The following is a 25,049-nucleotide window of genomic DNA, read 5'->3' on the forward strand; positions in this document are numbered from 1 at the left end:
AACTCACCGTGAGATCACAACCTGAGCCAAAGTCTGATAATCGACTGAGCCACCCAGGCACCCCTCAGAAGTTATCTTATTTCAAAAATATTAAAGAAAATATTTGGAAAAAAAATTAAACCAGCGTGTGATTAATTTACTGAGGAAATTACCAGAATCTTACTCTTGAAATCTAATAGATTTAATAGAATTTTGAGTTGCAAGTTTGCTCTGCCTGGCAGGATGGGTGCATGTGGCATGGTGTGCAGAAGGATGAAAAGTAAACAGGAACCATTTACCACAGAGAAAGGCTACACGTTATGCTGCTGGGACCTTAGTAAAAACAGTCCCTCTTCAGCAGCACCTTCTCGTTAAGGTTGTGTTTTGACACATTCCTACTTCATACTGTCTTCTTCAAACCCCATTACAAATTGTAATTTCCTCCAGAATATATGAAATAGATTAGTGTGAACATGTCCATATGCCACTCCTTTGCATTTTACCAAGCAATGGTGAGCACTCATTTATCTGGGAGATACTGTCTATATCTCCATGAGAACACTGTGGGCTCGCTTGAGTTCTCAGATAGCTTCCTTTTACTACCTCAGTGTCCTAAGAGTTGACTCATTGAAAAGCTAAGCAGGAAAGGAGGGGTGTTTCTGCAGATGATAAATCCTTCCTTGGAAGATACACATCCTCACTTCTCAACTTCCATAAAACATTGATATTTTTTCTTCCAGGATTTGATCAGAAAGGTGTTCAGTTTGTACAATGAAAATGTGTTAGGTTTGTGTGTGTTTGTGATAAAAAGGGAGCAGGAGAAATTAGAAACTTCAGGAATGTACAAAACCTTAGAGAGGCTCAGACAGACATTTTACTTAGTGTACATGTTTTCAGTTATAAGAAATTTGGGGCTTCAGCATAATTAAGGCACATGTATATTTTTAACTTTATATTTGAAAATAACTTCAAATGCAAAAATAATTTCAAAATATAGAAAAGTTGCAAGGATAAGAGACAACTCCTGTATACCCTCTACTCAAATTTAGCTATTGATAACATTTTATTCCATTTGCTTTACTACATGTGTATTTGTGCTCTGGGTATGCATACTTTTTTTCTGAACCATTTGAAGGTAAGTTACATGCATCATGGCCTTTTACCTCTAAATACTTAAGCATACACTTGCTAAGATTTGGGATATTAAGTGGCCACAACACAGTTCAGCCAATTTAATGTTGATAGGATAACTTACCATCCAAATTCCAATTTTGACCACTGGTGCTTTTTTTTTTTTTTTTGTCACTCCAGTTTAGGGTCAAATGTTACATTCAGTTTTCATGTCTCAGCCTCTATTAATGTGAAATATTTCCACAGCACTTTTTTAAGGCAGGTATTTTAACAGAGTAAGGTGTAGATAGTACTTGTAAAGTGATCAGAAGGTATTAGATTATACCCTCAATTTAACCAAAGAAGAATAATATAAATGTGTTGTTTTTAGTTATATCTCTTACTTTCCAGGTATTAGTTTTTCTAGCTTCATATGTAAACAATACACTGATTTTGAAAATTATGTTACATTTTTGTCATGTTTTGTGATGTAACTATTTAGAAACTGACACTTTAAAAATTCTAATAATTGAACTGATTGCTTTTGTCTTTGTCAGCAACCTTAAAGTCCAAAGCAATAGCTGATATTTCTGATAAGTTTCAAGGATTTAAGAGTTGACCCTTAAATTGTTAAAAATACATTGATTACAGAAATATCAATACTATCACTGAATTTTCACTTTGTAAGTTATATTAAAGGCTAGTCAATTCAAAGTTATTAACATGAGATAACATTTATCAATTGAATACCTGACATTTGGATTGGTTCTAGCCCATTCTGGCATGCACCGTTAGCTTGTGTTACAGAAATGAAACTGCAAGTGAATCAAATGGGCTAAAATGGTCGGTATGCGGTTTCCTAGAGTAAAACCCAAAAAGGATGAAGAAATTCTGGGCAGTAGAATCAAGTGGTCTCCAGGATAAAGGTGCCTTGTGTGACCTAAAGAAAGGAAGATTTCTTATTTCAATTCAGAATTTAAAATATTAATTATAAGGAGATGTTAACGTAACATGTCCTGAGCAATGATGTTATGCCTAATATGCATTTGTTTTGTCCATTTGTTAATGAAGTTTCCTTTTTCCAGATGCCAAATCTCAACCAAGTGTTCAGTTTTCAAAAGCCTTAATTAAACTACCTGACAACCATCATATTAGCAACGTAACAGGCTATCTTACAGTTCTACAACAATTTTTGAAAGTGGACAATTTCCTGTATACAACTGGAATTATGCTCAATAAATCAGGTACTATCTAGCTTTTATATAAATAATACTTAAAAGAAACAGTATATAAAGCTAGCTATTAAAATGTTATAAGGCAATTTCCTTTCATCCAGTGAAAGAAAAATTATACCATAATCTTCTGCATACATTATATTAAATTAATGAAAAATTTAATGTACAGGATATTTCTACCCAAAGAAAATAGTAATGATACTGTATAACTTTGCAGGTTAAAAAAATACATAAAAATGAAAATTTGACTTAAAGAAGTTTATATGTGTTTTTAGAATTTGACCTTCAATTATTGTTATCAAATTAATCAGAACTGTCAATAATTGTTAGACATAAAAAGTTTATAGATGTGAGTAACCAACTGGAAGTTTTTCTTAAATAAATTTGATATTCTAAGTTAGTAAAATTATAAGTTTTTAAAAAACATATACAGTTGACCCTTGAACAATGTAGAGATTGCCTCCCCCCAGTTAAAAAACTCATATAACTTTTTGATTCTCCAGAAATGTAACTACTGATTGCCTACTGTTGACCAGAAGCCTTACCAATAACTGTCAATTAACACATATTTTGTATATTATATGTGTTATTTACTGTATTCTTACAATAAGCTAGAGGAAGGAAAGTGTTAAGAAAATCCTAAGAAAGAGAAAATACATTTACGGTACTGCATTTATCAAAAACAATGCACGTAAGTGCACCTGTGCAGTTCAAACCCATGTTATTCAAGGGTCAGCTGTATTCCAGATTCAGCAGCATATATATATATTTCTCTCTCTATATATATACACACAGTATAGGGCTGTCACAACCTAACGGGTAAGAGGATGATGGGCTTTTACATTTTATTTAATATACCCATGAATAAACCCCGTAAAATCTCTCTTCTCTGTACATCCACCTTTGTTCCACTATTTCTACCACCTGTGGCAACGTATAACTGAAACGCCACTGTTTTTAAAAATCACCTCAGTCTATAATTTTGATGATTTCATTTAGGTCAAATTTTGTTCCATTTCATTTGGGGAACAACCAGAAATTAGAGTAATAAGCGTATAGATGTTTTGGTTAGTTTTGGTTTTTTTTCTTACCTGTTGTAGCCGATGCTATTGGTGCTCCAGCAAGATGACTGTCCCTCCTCTGTTATGGGCCTGTGTTTCCTGCTGCACACATCTGTGACTCTGCCTAAAGGCATTCCGTGGTCCAGCAAGCAGGCGAGGCCCTCACTAGGGCAAGCTCTCAACTAATAGACAAGAGTACAAAGAGAGTACATATCTAATCCTTAATACATCTTTTTTTGTCTTCCTTCTTCTTTATATGTCTCCACTCCCTCAATGGTGGGTACTTCCTCCCAAATTGATATCTCAGGCTTAGCTTCTTGAAGAAGCCAATCTAAGACACCTGCCAAAATTTTCCAGATGGAAGTTATAGGATGCTCAAAATAAAAACATTTACAAGGATGGGACCAGTCTACCATATCACAAATGAAGCTCATGTGGTCCTGAGGACTTTTTATGGTCAAGATTCATTAGGCCCAGTGGGAAGGGGACATAATGGGTGCTTCCTTCCAGCATTCCTCTACCACCTGCTTTTGAGACTATTCATTCACTGTTTCAGTTATCCTGAGAGTGCTGCTAACATTTTAAGAGTTCTAGAGCAGTGCCACCAATGGCCATGTTCTTCTGCTCTATCTAATATGGTAGCTACTAGCCACATGTGTCTGTTGAGCTCTTGAAATATAACTAGTACACTGAGGAACTAAAGCACTAACGTCCTTTAAATTGCAACATGTTGCTGGTGGCTACTGTATTGGATTGGCTATTGTATTGGATAGTTCTAGTGGTCTGTGAGTAAGTTTTTTTCAAGTTGTGTCCTTATCATTATCTTTCAGTCTCTTTTTCTCTTGTACCATTCTCTTTTCCTTCTTTTTTGAGTTGAGTTGGCCTTATCTCACATGGTGGGGAGTTGATCTCATAATTTCAGCTGCATTTAGGATGTAAAGCCACTGATACACAGAACTGAGGGGTGGGAGTGGAGTGAAGAGCAGGCACCTCAGAAAGCCAGCTGGCTTTACTAAACAGTTTGACATAAGAAATTATAACTACTTACAGATTACATAATAATTTATTTGTGCTTACATTGGATTTGTACTAGTGTAACTGGTCTACAAAATACGTATGCCATTACTTTGCTTATCTTATATTAGTGTTTCAGGAAGTTTACCAAGGCTAATTGTCTTCTATTTCATTGAAGTTTTTCATTAAGCCAGTAATTGCTCTGACAGGTGAAGATACACACCAGATATAGTAGTAGTGATAATGAGAATTCCTTTCCAGGGCCTGGAAGGCCCTCTGTTATTTCTACCTCTCTGCCCTCCAACCTTCTTTCATTCTTAAACATGCCAAGATCACCTCTGATTTGGGGGTTTTTCACTTGTTTCTTCTTCCTGGAAAGCTCTTCTCTGAGGTCTTTGTATGGATGGCATCTTATCATTTGGCCGCAGCTCAAACATCCCCTCCTTAGAGAGGCAACTTTTATGACCATGCAATTACATTGCCTTTCCAGATTTTCCTTAAAGCACTGATAAAGCAGCTTCTACCATACATTTACATTCCGGTGGAGGAAAAATTGACAATGAGCAAAGAAATGGAAAAAAGCATTCTTGATGGTAATGCAGATTGTGAAAAACATATCTCAAGAGATCATGTACTCACTGTGTCTTTGGAACCAAGATGAGTAGGTGGTGCCAATAGGGGCTCTGTTATAAATATTTGTTACATGATGAACAAAACTCTAGCTTTTAATTCAAAGATTCAGGTTTATCTACAAAGAGCAAATTATATATAATAAATACACTAGAGTCAACTCTTTCTAATGTGTTAGTAAATTACTTGGAAAATCTAAAATTATCAAATTATTTGTAGAAAATTTATATTAAATTTTAACATCTGTAACCATATTACTTTATTCATTATAAATATTCTGGTATAGATTATTTTTGGCATCTCTAATATTTAAAAACGAAACAAAGGCATTTTCTACTCTTTTCCTGTCAGTAATAGAGAAATATAGGTAGCTCCTGATGTTTAAGAAGGCATATTATAAATTGTATGTATAATTATACTTTAAAACCTTAGGCAAAACACTATAACCAATTCTTCTCTTAATCTCATTTCCCTACTTTCAAGCTTTGAAGTCTAAGTAATATTGTATTATTAATATTTAGTCTGTTTATATTCCTTCAGTTATGCTATTAATCAAATATATATCAAAGCTTATTATTTTTATCAGCAAACAATATTGCTGATTTTGTTTCATGTTTGTCAAACCTGTGAAAATTTGCATTTTGAATCAGAATGTTTTTTCCACGAGGTAACTTCAAGGAACACAGCTCAGTCTGTTGGTTCTTGTACTTGAAACAGACACTCTTGGGGACAGGAGAGACTGGCTTATAGACCCAAATCTGCACTGATGACTTGAGGTGGTAGAACCTTTATTTGGGTAGGACACTTGTGAACTGTATTTTTTTGCTGTTGTTTTGTAGGTTTTTAAAACACTGAATTAGGTTCTGGTGACCCTAAATCACATGACTCTGAAAGAATTAGATCTCTGGGCTCATGTTGATTTGTCAAGTTACATGAGTATAACCTATATTTATGATATATTTTACAATTCTTTCATGAGGACCCAGTATCTATTTAATATTAAAGTGGATAACCATAGGTGAAATAAATGAATTAGATATTTTAGGCCCATATTACTTTGTTATTAATATGTAACTACAACGTGTATTTTACATATGGTTTTTTTTTTTTTTTTTTTTTTTAAAAAAAATTTTTTTTTTTTCAACTTTTTTTTTTTATTTTTGGGACAGAGAGAGACAGAGCATGAACGGGGGAGGGGCAGAGAGAGAGGGAGACACAGAATCGGAAACAGGCTCCAGGCTCCGAGCCATCAGCCCAGAGCCTGACGCGGGGCTCGAACTCCCGGACCGCGAGATCGTGACCTGGCTGAAGTCGGACGCTTAACCGACTGCGCCACCCAGGCGCCCCTACATATGGTTTTAATAAACTGTCTTCTTTTTTAGGTTTTGAAAGTACTGAATTGACTCCTCTTGCTGCAATATGCGTGAAAATATATTCTGGAGGAAAAGAATTAAAGGTGGATGGCTCTATTCAAGTTTCTCTCCCCCTTATACATACAAATGATGTAAGTGCAGGGGATCAGATACCTGCCTGGACATTTGATATGAACATAGGTATGTGAGCTATGTGAAAATACTCTGAATATTTTCCTTTTGGGTGTTTGAATGATCTTAAAGATAGGTTTCCATATTACTATTAAAGACTAGGGGCGCCTGGGTGGCTCAGTTGGTTGGGCGTCCGACTTCAGCTCAGGTCACGATCTCGCGGTCTGTGAGTTCGAGCCCCACATCGGACTCTGGGCTGATGGCTCAGAGCCTGGAGCCTGCTTCCGATTCTGTGTCTCCCTCTCTCTCTGCCCCTCCCCCGTTCATGCTCTCTCTCTGTCTCAAAAATAAATAAACGTTAAAGACTTTTTCAGCTTTATTGAGGTATAATTGGCAAATTTTTATATGCTGACTATAGAATAATTAAAAATTAATGTGTTTTATTTAAAACATTAAAATATATCATTTATATTTGAATGATTTATCTTTAGTAGAGCACTAAATCAGTAATGTTACAATTTTAAGCACTTTATCAATGACCAGAATTTGGCCCCACTTTGATTAATATAATACAATTGTGGAGAAAATGATGCCAATATGTTACATGTAAAGAATAGTATTATTTATTCACATTCCTTTTTTATTAAAGTAAGCACTATGCCCAACATAGGGCTTGAACTCATAACCGAGATCAAGAGTCGTGTGCTCTACTGGCTGAACCACCCAGTCACCCCTCCCTTGCCTTTTATATTTCCCAAGATCTTTAACAGAAAAGTATAAATAAATTTTTAAAAAACTATTTCTACTCTTCTAGGTTTTTGTTTTGATAAGCAATATGAACTTATATCTAAAAGGTTGGTTAAGGCAATTAAGAAATGTATGTTAATTTCATGAAAATAAACGACATTCTGCTATTAAGATACAGAGTGGTTATTAAAAAAAAAAAAAATCTCAGGTACCAATTTTGGTCCTGAATTTAGTCTCCTAAGTAGAAGCACTTTTTCCTTCTCTGCTTCCCTTGGTTTTGTTCTTGTGTTTCCATGTAAATAAGAGGAGTGTCTTTAAATTACTAAAAAAGGGGGGAGTGGGCGGGGGATATGATCCACAATTGTTTTGGATGAGTCAAGATACAGAGCCTAGACGGTTTCACAGGATTTGATTTCTCTCATGTTTTCTCTGTGTTAATACCTTTCTGGGATAAGATTTACCTTCAGAATGGCAAGAAGAGAGTGTAGGTGTTCTGACTTGACACACAGGTTGAAGTCCAATGGAAAGAGATTCTTTTCCCAGTAGCAATTGCACAAGCTCTTGGATTCACTGCAGTTATAGAATTTTCATGCCCATCTCCGAACCAGCCTTTGTGGTCTGCAAATAGAATGTACAGATTTATTTAGGCTTAAGATTCTGTGTTGGAGGCCCAAACTAATCATGTGGACTGAGAATATGGAGGAGTTAACCTTCAAAAGAGATTTGGAATGAGATTTCACTGCAGTTGGATTGGAAGGGTAGTTAGGCAAAAAAAAAAAAAAAAAAAAAAAAAAAAAAATCCAAATACCTGTTTACTACAAAATGTAAACAATAATATATAGTTGCCACTGTTTTTAAAAACATGTATATAAGTAAAAAGGATAGTTGTAAGAGAAAGTCTCTCAATGTGATTCTATACTCAGTACTGCACTTCTGTCACCAAATGTGGGGGTGTTTTTCTCACACCAAGCAGTTCTCTACCAGCTGGGTATCCTAAAATTCAATTCAGATACTACCTACCTAGAATTAGCATCAGATTCCACAGGTTAAAGGCTCAGTCTTCCAAGAGTGTCCCCTAACCCCCACCTCAGAGGCCAATTACAAGTCCAGTTTATCATCTGTGCTTCTGACCAACTGGCTATAAACTGGAGGTTCCCATGATCTTCTCCTCAGCCTTGATAGTTGCTAGAACAGCTCACAGGAAAACAGTTTACTTACTATATTATCAGTTTATTATAGAAGAATATCCTCTCCTCTGGGTGCATCCCCTCCCACCACCTCCATGTGTTCACCAGCTCTGTTCTTCGAACCCTGTAGTTCAGGTATTTTTATGTAGGCATGATTGTCATTGACCATTGGTGATTGAACTTAATCTTCAGCCCATCTCCCCTTTTTGCAGGAGTAGGGTGAAGCTGAAAATTCCAACCTTCTAATCACTTGGTGGGTTTCCCTGGCAACCAGCCCAATCCACAGGGACTTTCCAAAAATCACCTCATTAACATGAACTCAGGTGTGGTTGAAAGTGGCTTGTTAGGAACTACAAGAGGTACTCTTTCCATAGGTAACATTGCATTTTATTACATAGATAACTCCAAGGATTTCCAAAGCTCTGTGTAAGGACTGGGGACTAAAACCAAATATAATATATTGTAATCATTGGATTAAGAGCTCTAAGCCCTAGATTCTAGTCCATTCACCAGCAGTGTGATTTTTTTTAAAAAAATGTTTATTATGAGAGCGAGAGAGATTTATTTACTATGAGCGTGAGCGAGAGAAAGAGAGCACAAGCAGGGGAGGGGTAGAGAGAGAGAATCCCAAGCAGACTCTGTACGTCAGCACAGAGCCTAAGGTGGGGCTCGATCACGAACCCATGAGATAATGACCTGAGCCGAAATCAAGAGTCCAGTGCTTAACCAACTGAGCCACCCAGGCACCCCACCAGCCGTGTGATTTTGAACAAATCACTTATTTGGGCCTGAATTTCCTAATTTGTTGAATGAAAGAATTGTTTTAAAACAACATTTTAAAGAATATCTGTTTGGAGTTCTGATTTCTGATTATTTGTCCTGACAGAGGCTTTGTACCCTCCAGTAACAAAATTTTTAAATTCATATATTCGATATATAATGCTTAATTATATGACTATTTAAAAACCAGTAAGTTGATCCATTTCTGTCATTTCAAGTTTGTCTACCTTATTAAATACTGTTTTACATGTTGTAGGTATATCATTACAGTGAATTAATAAACCAAGTACAAATATACACTGAACTTATAAAAAAGTTTGTTATGCTGAACTTTATAAAATATCTGGGTTTTACTGAATTTTTTTCTATGGATGGCATTTTATTAGATAGTATTTTTAAAAACATTCTTAAAAATTTCATTCTAAAAGAGCTATGCCAACAGTAATAGACCAAAACAATATTTAATAAAAAAATTAGTGAGGCCATAAAACATATATTACAAGTGTTTAATCAGAATCCTGGAACAGGTGACAAATAGCCACCTATTGATAAATTTGAATTTCACTATTCACATCCTTAAAACCTATCTCAATATGTACAATTTAAACATTATTCGGAAAGTTGTGATTTCTCTAAATAATGTGTACATTCTTAGTTTATTTATAATGATTTTCTTTCCTTTAGTCATAACAATCATTCAAATCATCCCATTGTATATATTACAATATAAACTATATTTTGATATAATATGTATTATCTCATGATAATATATTGCCAGAGTCTTCATAATTTTTGAAAGAGTTCTGCAAAAACGTCTATACATGACTATCAGCAAACTCCGATCAGCCTTAAAGATCTATACACTAACTGATTGGGATTTTTTACTTACCTTTTTAGGTGCTTGGGTAAATCACGGCCAGGGAATGGTCAAGGAACATAACAATCACTTCGTCTGGACATATGATGCACCACGTTTGGGCTACTGGATAGCTGCTCCACTTCCAGGAACTAGAGGTATTGTAAAAATGAAACAAAAGGCATTTGAAAAAATCCGAATAGTCAAACTGGAATTGATATCACTAGATCTCGATTTTATTCTAAACTTTGCCACTTACAGACTGTATGATGTTGGAAAAAGCTTCTAGTCTGTTGATCTCCACTTTAATTTTTTTCATGTGTATAAGAAAAGATTAAGCTCTGTGAACTCTGAGGTTTTTATAGCATGATGTCTGATGAATCTGTAAAGTGTAAAGTTTGTTCAATAAAGCGTTTACTTTTCACGATAAATTTTACCCAGATCAGTTAAAGCGTTGGGTTGCAAGCAACAGGAACAGATCTTAGATAATTACATAAAATGTATTAGGATGCAGGGAGTTCATAGGATCCCAGGGAAGGCTGAAGAACTAGGTTCTAAAAGGCAGGAATCCTAGGGCACCCGGTTACCAGGCCTACTTGACTGTCTTTGCAGAATTGCTGCACCATGTACAGCTGACTCCAACCCTTTGTGATCTTTTCCTCACACTGTTCCTTCATTCTAGAGATAAAGAGTTTGGTTTGCCCGGACATGGGTCATGAGCACACCCCTGGGGTGAGGGCTATTGAAAAATAGTGTCCCCAGAGTTTCTCAATATAAGACATGTGATACCCCAAATGAAGGTTGGCCTGACATAGGAGCTGAGGGTGGACAAAAACTAAGTCTTGTCCACTAGGAATGATCTATTCATGTTCTGGGTCAAACGAGTATTTTATTTTTCCTAGATTGGACATGCTATCAGATTATTTATATGATTTAAAGTAAGGAAATCCTATACATGCATCTTGAGTTGTGTAAATCTCTCAAAATACTCAAACATTGCATGTTTTATCCATTAAATCTTCTTACAGTCTTCTAACCTGCGGTAGTGTAGTCTGATTGCACCACGGGCTTAGTATCATTTTCTGGGCCTTTTGGGTGCTCACTGTATCAATTGAATTGCTTCGTGGCTTTGCCTGTCGCCAGCTTTGCTAAGTCAGCTTCCAGCCTTCATCATCTTCTTGCTCTGGTCTCTTACGACATTCTCCTTTAACCTGTGGGTTTGTTTATAAAAACAAAACCAAGCAAAACCACCAGGGTCATTTTAGTGAAGCTTTGGGGGAGTGTGAAGGTTGAATGCATATGTTGTTCCTACATCTTTAATCATGTGTCAGAGAATTCTTTTGGTTTGTTGAGTGTTTTGGCTCCCAGCTGAGAGGCAGCTGCAACCTGGCTATTTCATGCTAGTCAGGCACAGCCCCAGTGCACACCCTGACCCAGGATGTGGATGACATTGCACATACATTTCTCTGCAGCCTTCTATCACCTAACTTTGTTATGGCGACCTGTTAATAATTCGAAGGCTCTCAGTTCTTTCTGAAGATGTCTTTTTTGATAGTTTAATTTTTATCATTTTATATTGACAGCCTCTGAATTTTAAACCATGCAAGGTAACAAGACTTTTTTTTCAATGAAGCTAACATGTAATATTCCAATAGAAGAAATATGAGCCATTTAACCATTATGATCAAGGGGGATGTTCTCTCTGTTTTTGTTTGAACTTAGTACTTATGAGATTATTTATTCAGAAACCAGAGGGTGGTTACTTTTGTTCTTCATGATGCAAAATATCCTGCAGTCTTGCCAGCTGTCTGGCCATATTTCATTCTAGATTTGCAACTATAATGAAATATTGATGAAAAAGAACAATTAATATTTAATACTCAGCTCAACTAAATCCCAGTTATTTCATTTCCAATAAAAATAACCCAGGGAACACTTGAGTTTTATAGAGAAGTGTACTTTCCATTAAAAATATACCTGAAATCAATTTATAGAAGATGACTATGAATTACAAAAGCCAAATTTTCCAAAGTAGGTGGAAGTTTTGTTTTAGCTTATAGTTCACAGAAGATTTTGTGTGAATCAGAGTATGAAAATAGAAATGTGGGATTCCCATTTAGTTTGAATTAGATACCTTCTAGTGATGCTTTTGAAAAATCCATTTGGCGAGCCTATCACAGAGGAACACTATACTAGAAATATGGATAGCTTGATTGTAGCTCTGGCTTTGCCGATAATTTATCCGGCTGAGTTTGAAATATGTACTTGCCTATCTGAGTGTTAGTTTTCTTATTTCTAAATGGTAGGAGTTGGATATGATGATCCTTAATGCCCCCTAAAATTTTAGATTGTGAGTAAAATCACATGTTGTAAAATCAACATTGGTCTTCTGATGGACTAGGTGCTGGAGCTACTTAAAGTTCAGCTAATAACATACTAAATCTGTTTTTTAAATACATTTTGAATGGAATTCTAGAATGCCTTGGAAAATAAGTGCAAGAAATTAAAATCAAGTGACTGCTATAGGCAAGTAGACAGCTGAGTAGAGTTTAATAAACAAGTACTTATGACAGTTTTTAAATATGCACTTTCAAATATATTTAAATGAAAATATAATTTCCTGCCTTTTTGACTCTTTTTAGGCATACACACAAACACACAGATGCATACTTTTTGGTGTTGTCATGTATATAAAATTTGGGAGAAACCCAAAAGTATCAGCCTCGTGTGTCCAGAAGGGAGTTCTGTTGGAATTGTGTGCTATGAAAAGTGTTACTCTATTGTGGAAACATAGACTTTTAGAGAAGTTGAATTTCACCCAGTTATAATCAAACTACTCCATTGCAACCCTGGATCCTAAATAAGAATCTGCAGATAGAAATGTTACTTTTATTTCTTTTCTTTTTGAAGAAATTTCGTATTGTGAGTGCTGTACTTGGTTGTCTATCAGATATGATAAACACTTTAATACTTACCATATATATAGGAAAGTGTGGCTAATACTGGAGTGCCAGTGAAGTTTCATTTAATAACAATGATGTTGTACACTGAGTGCTTATCATGTGCCAAGCACTAAGTGTTTTAATAAGTACTTACTCTTTTTTTTTTAAGTTTATTTATTTTTTCTGAGAGAAAGGGCAAGTGGGGGAGGGGCAGGGAGAGAGAGAATCCCTAGCAGGTTCCGTGCTGTCAGCATAGAGCCTGACTCAGGGCTCAAACCCAGGAACCATGAGATCATGACCTGAACCCAAATCAAGAGTCGGATACTTAACCAGATGCCCCTAATAAGTATTAACTCTCTTACTCCTCATAACAAGCCATATAGGTGAGATCTTACAGATATGAAATGAGACACAAAGTAATGAAACTTGCCCCAAAACTAAATGAGAATGTTACAAAGAAATAAATGATGATGTTGGGTTTGAGTCCTCCTCTAGAGAAAGGGCTTATTCTACACTCAAATCTAAAGGAGCAAAAGGGGCATGTGGTAATGGAGGCTGGGGGTTTCCAAAGGTTAAGGTAGCAACAGGTACCTTCTTCCCTTTTGTTAATAGTATTTTTATACTTCATCCTCACCATATAAGACTTTATACATGGAATCTCCTGGGGATATTCTGTTCCTCCCCAGAGAGGGTAGAGGGTGGGAGAAGGGTATATATTTAAAGAAATTGCATTAATAAAGTTTTTTTAATGTTTATTTTATTTTTGAGAGAAAGAGACAGGGTGTGAGTAGGGGAGAGGCAGAGAGAGAGAGAGAGGGAGACACAGAATCCAAAGCAGGCTCCAGGCTCTGAGCTGTCAGCACAGAATCATTGAACCCATGAACCGTGAGATCTTGACCTGAGCTGAACTGGGATGCTTAACTGACTGAGCCACCCAAGCGCCCCAAGAAATTACATTTTGATAATAAGTTTCTCTGAAAAGAAAAAAGAAATAGACTGGGATTCTAATTGAGGCACTCTGGCTCCAAAGTTTGTATGCATAACCACAATACTACTTCTCCAAAACCTTTCTTACTACCATTATTATTTTATTTTTATCAAATAAGATGATGCAAAAGTTAAAGGATCTAAAGTCTGTCATCCTCAGTCTTTTCTAGGGTCCTTGGTGAAGCTGAAAGCCTCATTCTGGATGTTTCTCGTGGTAGAGATTGCCAGAGAAGCACCTGTCTGACCAGTCTTATCACTTTATCACCCTGAATTCATATTAGACTCTAGTCGATAATGATCAGTAGACTTGTTATATGTATTTAAAAAAGTTTTTTAAACATTTTGTTTATTTTTGAGAGAGACAGAGACAGAGTACTAGCAGGGGAAGGGCAGAGAGAGAGGGAGACACAGAATCCAAAGCAGGCTCCAGGATCTGAGCTGGCAGCACAGAGCCTGATGAGGGGCTCAAACTCTTGAACCACGAGATCGTGACCTGAGCCATAGTCGGACGATTAACCAACTGAGCCACCTAGGTGCCCCTATATGCATTTTTTAACAAAGTGAAATCTTAGTGATATTAAAACAGATTACCTCAACATTAATTGCATTTACGCTCATGCAGAATCTTTTTTTCCTTTTTTTTTTTTTTTTTTTTTTTTTAGAGAGAGTACATGCAGGGGAGAGAGAGAATCTTCAGCGGGCTCCATGCTCAGTGTGGAGCCCAGTGTGGGGTTTAATCCCACAACTGTGGGATCATGACCTGAGCTGAAGTCAAGAGTTGGGGGCTCAACCAACTGAGCCACCCAGGCACCCCTCATGTAGAATCTTAATAGCCTACACTGATCATCCTAGTGCATTAATCTACTTTTACTGCAGTTAAGGTGATTACAACAGCAGTGTATATCTGTGCTCTCATAAAGAAAGACGGTGGGTATCTTGTGCCTCTGCATGGTGTCTTATTCTAAAGGCCAGACTGAAAGTTGCAACTCTGAATCCTTCGAGTGCCCAATTTTTAGATTCTCTCTAGAAAACCTTTCATACCTATTTACCTTGGCAAATTCCTTTTTGAATTTATCTTTAGATTTTCGTTTATAATTGAATATAGCTACTAAGTCAACCCTCACTACCAACATTCTATCCCCAAACCTCTCTGCACAGAAATATTTTCCCCTAGTTTATTCCACTACGTATCTTGCTACCACACAACAGGAGTCAGTTTTACTGCCTCTTGAAGCAGATTTCCTCACTGGCCCAGCAGCAGGGCCTCATGACTTTTGGGCCTGGCTTGGTTCAGTTCAGCATTTGTTTTCATTCCAGAACCTAGGTTGAAGGAATAGCAGCACTTTTGGATATTCTGTCTGGATACTAGAAAATCTTAGCAAGAGGGCAGGGCCATTTCATGCCACTTCATGTAAGGTGCTCACATTTAATTGAACAGAACAAGAACTGATTAAGCCCAACACATAGGGAGTTATGTTCTACCCACAGAGAAGCCGCCATTATAGCTGTGTACACACACTTAATCTGCTTTACCCAGGATAGGACATGATTGAAAATCTGATCTACCTAAAATAATATATTCTCTGTTTTACTTGTTTATATTGAACCATTTAGGTTCAGGTATAAATGGAGACTCAAGGGATATAACTGCCTACCACACAGTGTTTCTTACAGCCATATTAGGAGGAACAATAGTCATTGTCATTGGATTTTTTGCTGTGCTTCTTTGTTATTGCAGGTAAGAAGAACATTAATATGTATAAACACAGAAAACTATCTGATCATAGTATCATGTCAATGTGTTCTGGGTATGACAGTTTATTTATAAAAATCAGCAGTGTGACCTTTAAAATATGTTGATTAAAATAAAACTGGATACAGTCTAAGAGCACTGCATATATAATATATATAATTACATATATATATAATATATCATGGGATGGTTTTTAAAAATGAATTTTCTAGGTCATAAGTTTTGAACACTTTCTGCTATCTCTTCTCCTGTAGGGACAAGTGTGGTACTCCGCAGAAGAGAGAAAGAAATATCACTAAACTCGAGGTCCTCAAGAGAGACCAGACAACTTCAACAACACACATAAATCACATCAGTTCAGTCAAAGTTGCATTAAAAGCCGAGGACAAGTCACAGTTATTTAATGCCAAAAACTCCTCATATAGCCCTCAGAAAAAGGAACCATCAAAGGCAGAAGCAGAAGAAAGAGTTTCCATGGTAAAAACTCGGGACAATTTTAAAGTCTACAATGAAGAGGTTTCATTTCTATCAGCCAATCCAAATAATTACTCAAGAAACCCAACACAGTCTTTGGAGCCCAATGTAGGGTCCAAACAACCTAAACACATTAACAACAAACCATCTTCATCTCTAGGTGATGCACAAGAGGAAAAGCGGTATCTCACAGGTAACGAAGAGGTATATGGACATTCCCACATTCCTGAACAGCTTATGCACATCTACAGCCAGCCCATCGCCATCCTTCAAACATCTGACCTTTTCTCCACTCCAGAGCAGTTACATACTGCTAAGTCAGCTACTTTGCCAAGAAAGGGACAGTTAGTCTATGGCCAATTGATGGAACCAGTTAGTAGAGAGAACTTTACACAGACGTTGCCCAAAATGCCAGTGCATTCTCACACACAGCCCCCAGATGCGAGGGAAGAGAATATTCCACTCGAAGGTCAACAGAGCCTGCCATCCCAAACTTCAGACTGGAGCCGGTATTCAAACAGCTTACTAGAATCTGTTTCTGTTCCTGGAACACTAAATGAAGCTGTTGTAATGACTCCCTTTTCATCAGAGCTTCAAGGAATTTCAGAACAGACCCTCCTGGAGTTGTCCAAAGGAAAGCCTTCCCCCCATCCCAGAGCATGGTTTGTATCTCTTGATGGAAAACCAGTCGCACAAGTGAGACATTCCTTCATAGACCTGAAAAAGGGCAAGAGAGCCCAGAGCAATGACACGAGTTTGGACTCTGGGGTGGACATGAATGAGCACCACTCAAGTAGAAAACTCGAGAGGGAGAAAACTTTCATCAAAAGCATGCATCAGCCTAAGATCCTTTACTTAGAAGATTTAGACCTGAGCAGCAGTGAGAGTGGAACCACTGTCTGCTCCCCCGAGGACCCAGCTTTAAGACACATTCTAGATGGAGGGAGTGGAGCTATCATGGAACACCCTGGGGAAGAGTCTCCAGGAAGAAAAAGCACTGTTGAAGATTTTGAAGCCAATATGTCCCCCACTAAAAAAAGGGGCAGACCACCACTAGCCAAAAAAGATAGCAAGACTAATATCTGGAAGAAGCGAGAGGAACGTCCACTGATTCCCATAAATTAACATCAAGGGTGGTTGTGTCTCTGCTCTCTCGTGTTGTTTATTCTTGCTTCGTGTAAATTGCTGTATGAACTTTCTAAGAAGTTGAGACTGAGCAATCTCATGGTCCCTGGACATGTCTCAAGCAGAGTAAATAGTAAAATGGCAATTCACTAACAAAAGAGAAAGATACCAAGGAATGCTTTTTCTGGCCTATTCTTTTCATTTATTTTTGGGTGATGAATTTGAAGTATCCAAGAGTTCAAAAGGTAAAATAGTTTCAAGATGTAAGTTATCTGAAAATGCTCAGCCACTTTAGCCCTCTCTAAAGAACAACTGTGAAATGTGTACTCCTAAAGTTGCTTTCAAAAAATGTTGTTTCTGCTTTGATGACTGCCCCTGTGAAACATTTAGGAATGAAACTGTATTCTTCAGGCATCATAGTCTTGTGAAATGTTACTATTATGTTCTCCTCTGCCTGTCCCTGAAAATAAGGACAAATATTGGGAATTGATGTTATTCTAGAACATAAAGGCCAAACAATATTTTCTTTTTTTTGCAGTCAACAGCATGTGTACTGTGTCAACCCAAAAATAAATCTTACTTTTAAGATGGGCAAGAAGCTACTTGGTGGTTAGAGAGGAAAATGCCAGCTCTTTGGTTGTTTTTAGATATAACCTCACAGAATAATAAGGTGTTAATTTGTTATTTAGAAATATGGAAAATGAATGCTCTGATACTTTCATTTTTATTTAAAAAAATTTCCCCCTGTTTCTAAAGAGAAATGAGCTTAGCTGTCAAGGAAAACTTCTTACCAGTCTGAACATAAAACAAAACAAAACAAAAAAACAACCCATATCTTTAGTTTAAGACTCATTGATACATGTAGGCAGCTTTAAGATATTTTTTAATTCATTCACTTAAACCTTTTAAACTTGGTTAAAAAATAAAGTTTCTTATGAACACCTAAATATTAACTTATTAAAATATTTAATTTTTTTCTGAAATGTTGATAAACAGGAGAAGAAATTCTATTTCCCTAAGACTCAAAACTATCTCCAGAATTTAGGTATATATCCACATGGTCTCTTCTTAAATCACTTATAGAATTTACAATTCTTTTTCTAGTTTTGGAAGTAATATATCCATATTATTTTCATCATAGCAAAGAGTTCAGTATGAACACACTGAACAGCTGTTTTTAATTATAAGTGTCTTCAACTCTGAATTATCATTCATATGTCCTAAAAATAAAGCTCCTTGTTAATTAAAATCAACTCATCCAATTTTCTAAAAATCCCCATGAAGGCAAATGTCTGAAGCAGCTTCCCCTGTCCCTTGGGGGAAGAATAAAACTAAATTGCTTTATTTCTCATTCGCGTCTACTCAACATGGGAGCAACATAGACACGCAAGGCACATAAACAAGTTGAAAGAAGCAAAATTAGCCATATTAGCTGTAGTCAAATTATAGATGGATATCCAGTGAAAGACAACAGCTTTTTTTCCCCAAGATAGACTTCAGCCAGTTTTTTCCTACAATTACTTCGGTTTTTCCTATAACACCTAACCTGTCAGGTCACACTCCTCCCATTCTGTATTAACCCAAAGAACTTAAAAACCCATTTTTTACCCAATCCACAGAAGAGCTAAATATTTGGGGTAATACCTAGGTCTAGTTTTTTGAGGAGGAGGTTTCTTGGTCTACAGAAAGATGCATTAAAAGCGGCATAAATGAAAAGGACTTGGAAAAGGTTAAGGAGTTAGTGCTCTGCTGAAGTGCCTTTGATATAGACTTGCTTTATTGGAAGGATATGAGAACATCTTTCTTTAATGTGCATTTTCTTTGTTAGCCAAATTAAACAGATGTGCAGGTTTTAATTAAAAAATATAGACCTAGTGTTTCATGTTGGAACAATGAATTTTGCATGCAAGTAACATTTCTCTCTTTTGTGTGTTTCTTTGAATCCAGGTTATATTGATAAATTATGTTGTGCCGGAATGAAGTTAGAAACTATATAGTAAGATGTTGCACTTCAATATCTTAAGTTTATATTTTCTCTACCTTTAAATAAAAATATTTCATCTTTTAGTTTGGTAATGGAATACACATGTTGACATAATGGTACACCACTGAAGTATGCCACTTATTCATTCTTATGTAAAGGAAATGAGAAGACGTATCCCCAGGGGCTTTTCTAGAAATACCTTTTCTTTGGTTTCAGAATAAAACCTTTTTTTTTTTAATACACTGCACATTCTGTTCTCAGTGGGGAAGTATAGGCAATTTACCTTTTCTAATGATCAAAAATGTGTAACTTCTCATTTTGAGTAGTTCACAAATTTCCTGTTAAAAAAGCTGAAGCCATCTACTTTTTCTTAACCCAAGTAATAATAAGCCTACAATATTCACATCTTTCTTAAATTTTTAAATTGAAAACCAACACAGTTTTTTGCAAATGTAACTCTAGAGAATTTTGATCACAAATTGTTAACATTTGTGTATCCTTTGTATATACTTTGGCTATATCTTAAAAGCAAAATTATCCCTCAATTAACTGATGGATTCGTTTATGAAAGCACAGCTGTGTGTATTTTTGAATACATATTATGATCTTGAGACTTTATAAAATCAATTTTTATGACATTTATGCAGTTTAGGGTTTATGCCCTTTTATATAATACACAGTATACCACGAAGGTCACAAATGTTGAGGAATAAAAGCACTTCTTTGCTTTGGCAATCATTTTCAGATCACTCTCTGTGTTTGAATCCTCTGATATCAATACATATAGAATTTTAGGGATCTGTGGGTCAAGTAATGTCCCTCAAAATGTATTGACATTGTAAAGAATTTGACCATTTTAATTTCCATCTCAAACCTTAAGTTGACATTTTGCCCTCTTGTTTCCAAGTATTTCTATCTTTTGTATTTCAACAGAGAAATCTCACATTTCACTGTGTTTATTGCCATTATTACTATATTTACTGCTGAAAACTGTAACAATCTGAAGATTTGTAAAATGTTAAACATAGTTCATTAAAGATAATAAATATAAAAATGTACTTGATTCATTCTTTAATTTTGGGTAAACTACAAAACATTTCTCCCTAAACTGTCATTTAATAATGAATAATAATTCAGTTATTACTTCACCCATTATTACACTCCCTATGGAACAATAAATATTATATATTTGAATACCATTTGGTTATATAATGAACTTGATTTCTCTTTATATTTCATGTTTTCCAAAGTTCACGTTTTTACTGTTAAAGCTAAGTATAGAGAAATTATTTTTCCATTCAATGAGAAGAGTTCTTAAGATTGTGTGATAGAATATAAACTAAATTGCAGTACCCAAAATTCCTAAGTGAGAACAAGATACAATATCACCTCTCCACTTAAAAAATTATTTGGACTTTAAACGTAAGAGCAGATACAAGATACTAACACAAAGGTTGTTCACAATTAAGAGTGTTAGAACTTCAAGAGGTCTTCTGCTCACCTAGTTGAACCATACTTAAGTTCAGGCAGTTTGCACTTCGGGGTTTTAGTATGTATGATTTTTTTATATAACCTCTACACCCAGCATGGGGCTCAAATTTACAACCCTGAGATCAAGAGGCAAATTCTCTACTTACTGAGTCAGCCAGGGACACCTAGAATATCTTTTAGAATCCTTATCTTGGCTGCCATGTTTTCAGACATTTTGTATAACTTGTATAAATTAATATTGTAGTAGAAATACCTTTGGTTAGTTCTAATGGGAATTGGGCTCTGAATCCATTTACATTTATAGTGGAGATTATGACCCAGCACTATTGTTTGAGGTAGACACTTCCATTTGGATCCCTGCAGAGTATAAGCTAGGCTGTGGTTACCTTTTTTCCAAGGCCTGATCTCCCACTGGATAGTATAGAGTCTTAACAGAAATAATGCAGTTTCTGGAGGAGTCATGGAAGACCCAAGCTCACAGGGAATGGATTGTAATAGAAAATAGATTTCATAAATCACAAACATAGCTGCCAAACAGATGATGTTCATGAGCTGGTCATCACAGGCTCATCTCAGAAGGGAAATTAATATGGGACGACTAGTATGTAAGAACTATAGGAGAGGTAGTTGGGTGAAGTTAGGTTAATCACTTCTGATAAATTCACTAAAATCTCCTATCACAGGTGCCTGGGTGGCTCAGTCGGTTGAGAGTCCGACTTTGGCTCAGGTCATGATCTCGCTGTCTGTGAGTTCGAGCCCTGCGTTGGGCTCTGTGCTGACAGCTCAGAGCCTGGAGACTGCTTCGGATTCTGTGTTTCCCTCTCTCTCTTCCTCTCCCCTGCTAATGCTCTGTCTCTGTCAAAAATAAATAAACATTAAAAAAAAATCTATCAGTACTTGATAATCGTGACAGCTAATTAAGGACGTTTCCCTAAACTACATGCTGTTAATATAGTGCCCGTTAAAATTATACCACAGTGTTCTTTTATCCAGACTGCTTAAAATCACTTTTTGGCCTTCTTTTTATAGGTAGATTTCTCTATTATGGTTTACAGTGAAATAAACTAATTCTATCAGTAAGCTCTCTCTGAATCAATTGTGGGGTTAATTCAAGAACTCTGCTCTATTGTCCCTAGATTTGGATTTATTTGCTCCATCAAAATCCTTGATTTGCTTACTTTCTTTATCCTTTATTTTGAACCTCTGCTTATTTTAGGATTATGGACTTATGTCCATTGTTTGTTTTTTTTTTTTATAAAAACATTTTCAGAATTTGACTAGAAAAAAGTCATCTAGAAATAAACCATATTGATTTTAATCAATTTATAATGTTAAATACCAAAAAGGTAATAAAATCAATTCAAATGATAGAAAAACATTTTCACTTAATATATATGGCAATTTTCTTAGGGAAAAAGTTGTGATAATTATTTTCTTTCTAAATTAGATAAACTTAAGGATCATATTTTAAAATTACTTGAATTGTTTATCAAAACATTGCAATAACACTTCTTTTCACTTTGTTAGCTATAGTAGATAAATACCTACCTGCTTCTGTTGGGAAAGTTTACATGTTGAGAAATATATGATATTTTTTTTTCCCTTTGACAAAACCTTTCTTGATTGAAGCTTTTATTTCCTGGTTTTCAAACCTATACTTGCTATGGTTGCAAATAATACTTCATAGTCCTGTAGGGATACCCAATTTCCCACATGATTTAGTTTTTTTTTTGTCTGTACTTCAGCCTGAAACTAGAAGTTTCATAATTCATATGTTGACTGATTCTAATCCTTATAGACCTTATTAAAACCCTCGACTAACCGCAGACAGTCTCATTCAAAACAAACCAGATAATTACATTCCCAGGAGTCTCTGGGCTTATTACACTTGAACAGCTTTGTTAAAAACCTTTCCTAAATACTGTATTGAAAAGCATAATTGTGGCTATTAAGCAACATAGAGTAATTGACTGAAAATAATTTTTATTTTATATATTTCTATAGTTCAGTCCAGAAAGTGTAGATTTTTGTTTTACATAGGAAATACTTCTTTCAAGTATATTTATTCAGCTTAAATTTGCCTCCAATATCCAGCTTTCTGTTATAAATGCTATTTTGAAACCCTGATTTCTAATTTAGATAACTTCTGAAAGATTTGTGTAAATTAGATACAGAAATGTTTCATTATTAACATGTACTTTTATAGATACTTAGTTCTTGTTACTAATTTTTTTTCATTTAGTGTTTATTACTGATTTTTGGGGGTGTCTGGGGGAGATTAGTCCTTTTCTTTCAGATGTTCTGAGTTATAAGGTTTGGTGGGGCATCTAGATTTCCACTGCATCTTTGAATCCATCTTGGGTTAGCTACTCAGGTAACATCAGATGTTAGTTCTTATGCAGATAGTAGAGACTTGGAAAATTCCAGATGATTGTTTGGAATTAAAGGTGAAGGGGAGATGTCTCAGAAAGAGTGTGTTAAGGTGAGAAAAGATTTCCACTGAAATCATTAAATTATTTGTGTAATAAATAACTTAAAAATATAAATAAAATATCAATAATATTAACTTTTATAAATAAACATGTATTTAAGTTGGAAAAAAGAGTGACTTCAGTCATTAAATTTTATGAATTTTTATGAATGTGACTTTTTTATGAAATTTTATGAATGTGACTTTCACTTCATATCTCATTGGGTATAAATTCAATTTTTGTAAGTAGAATTTTATTTAAAAATAAGTGGCGGGGAGCTTAGGTATCTCAGTCAGTTAAGTGTCTGACTCTTGGTCTTGGCTCAGGTCATGGTCCCATGGTTTGTGAGACTGAGCCACAAATTGAGCTCCTTCCTTACTGACAGTGCAGAGCTCTCTTTCTCCCTTCCTTTCTGTCCCTCTCCCACTCATGTGCACGCTCTCTTTCTCTCTCTCTCTGAAAATAAACTTTAAGAAAAAGTGATGAATAACTATTTTTATGTTAATTTCTATCCTCTTCACTGAAATTTTTTTCTGTATAGCATTTTCACAATGTAGATTTTCAGTAAACATTTGACAAACATAGGAACAAAAGTCAGGAGGATCTGGGTTCAAATCATGGTGATTCACATTTCTAGCAAATTTCAATTTCCTCATGTTATAGCCATCTAGCTATGCCCACAACGGTAATACCTCCTTTACATGGCTGATGGAAAACTTAAATAAGGTGGTATAGAGGAAAAGCACAGGCTAAGCAAATATTAGTTATTGTTTGTTTGTTTTGCAAGAGAGCAAGGACATGTGCACGTGGTGGGGGAGGGGACAGAGGAGAGGGAGAGAGAATCTTAAGCAGGCTCCATGCCCAGCACGGAGCCCAACATGGGGCTCTATTTCATGAACTGTGAGATCATGACCCGAGCCGAAATCAAGAGCCTGACGCTTACCTGACTGAGCCACCTAAGTACTCTTGGTTATTGTTTTTTGACACTACATTTGATGAATTCAAATTATAAGGGGCTGCTTTTTGTGGTTCAACCTTGTTAACCAACATCTCATTTAAGGTTTCATTAGCATCACTGCAAACTAATTGGTATTTGAAGGCTACACTTTGATAATTGACTGAGTTCTTACAGCCATTATTGTGTTTTTCATCAGGACCACTAGATATTGGGGGAAAAAAAGAGAATCACTAAAATTAGGGGGAAGGGGATCCAAGATGGTGGTGTAGGAAGACCCTCCTCTCAGGAACACAACAAACTTACAGCTATATATAGAATAATTTTCCTCTGAAAGGGAGGAACCAGAGAGTTAGATGAACAATGTATTCACAACAATTCAACATATTCACAACAAAGAGATGCACTGAGAAGAATAAAAGAGGCAAAGACATGACCTTGTTATGGATCCCACTGAAGATGTGGTGACCCCACAATCAGGAAGGATCTCCAAAATATGGGACTCTCTTTTGAGAAGTGAAGGGACTATTCCCACACTAGGCATCACAACACTTGGAGCTGGCACTAGAAAGATGAACTCCCAAAATGTCTGGCATTGAAAATCAGGGCAATAAAAATCAGTAGAATCACAGAGCTATAGGGAACAGAAATCCCACTCTCATAGGGCTTGCACACAAACCCATTTGCCCTGAGATCTAAGACTAAGCCATAAGCAAGGGAGACACACTTACTAATTTTATTTAAAAAAATTTTTTAAATGTTTATTAATTTTTGACAGAGAGTC

The 25,049-nt window shown here is 35.9% G+C and overlaps 1 protein-coding gene across 1 annotated transcript in view; it reads left to right on the plus strand.

Annotated features, from left to right (window-relative positions):
• FAM171B (family with sequence similarity 171 member B) overlaps positions 1-18,301 on the plus strand; it is a 65,311-nt gene extending 47,010 nt beyond the window's left edge. The window contains exons 4-8 of the mRNA XM_030327003.1: positions 2,175-2,333; positions 6,412-6,582; positions 10,125-10,241; positions 15,627-15,750; positions 16,020-18,301. Of these exons, the coding sequence (XP_030182863.1) occupies positions 2,175-2,333; positions 6,412-6,582; positions 10,125-10,241; positions 15,627-15,750; positions 16,020-17,364 (1,916 nt within the window). The 3' untranslated portion in view covers positions 17,365-18,301. The remainder of the gene's footprint in view (positions 1-2,174; positions 2,334-6,411; positions 6,583-10,124; positions 10,242-15,626; positions 15,751-16,019) is intronic.
• The last annotated feature ends 6,748 nt before the right edge of the window (positions 18,302-25,049 follow it).

Source organism: Lynx canadensis, chromosome C1 (assembly GCF_007474595.2).
Source record: "Lynx canadensis isolate LIC74 chromosome C1, mLynCan4.pri.v2, whole genome shotgun sequence".
In the NCBI taxonomy this organism is placed as follows: domain Eukaryota; kingdom Metazoa; phylum Chordata; class Mammalia; order Carnivora; family Felidae; genus Lynx; species Lynx canadensis.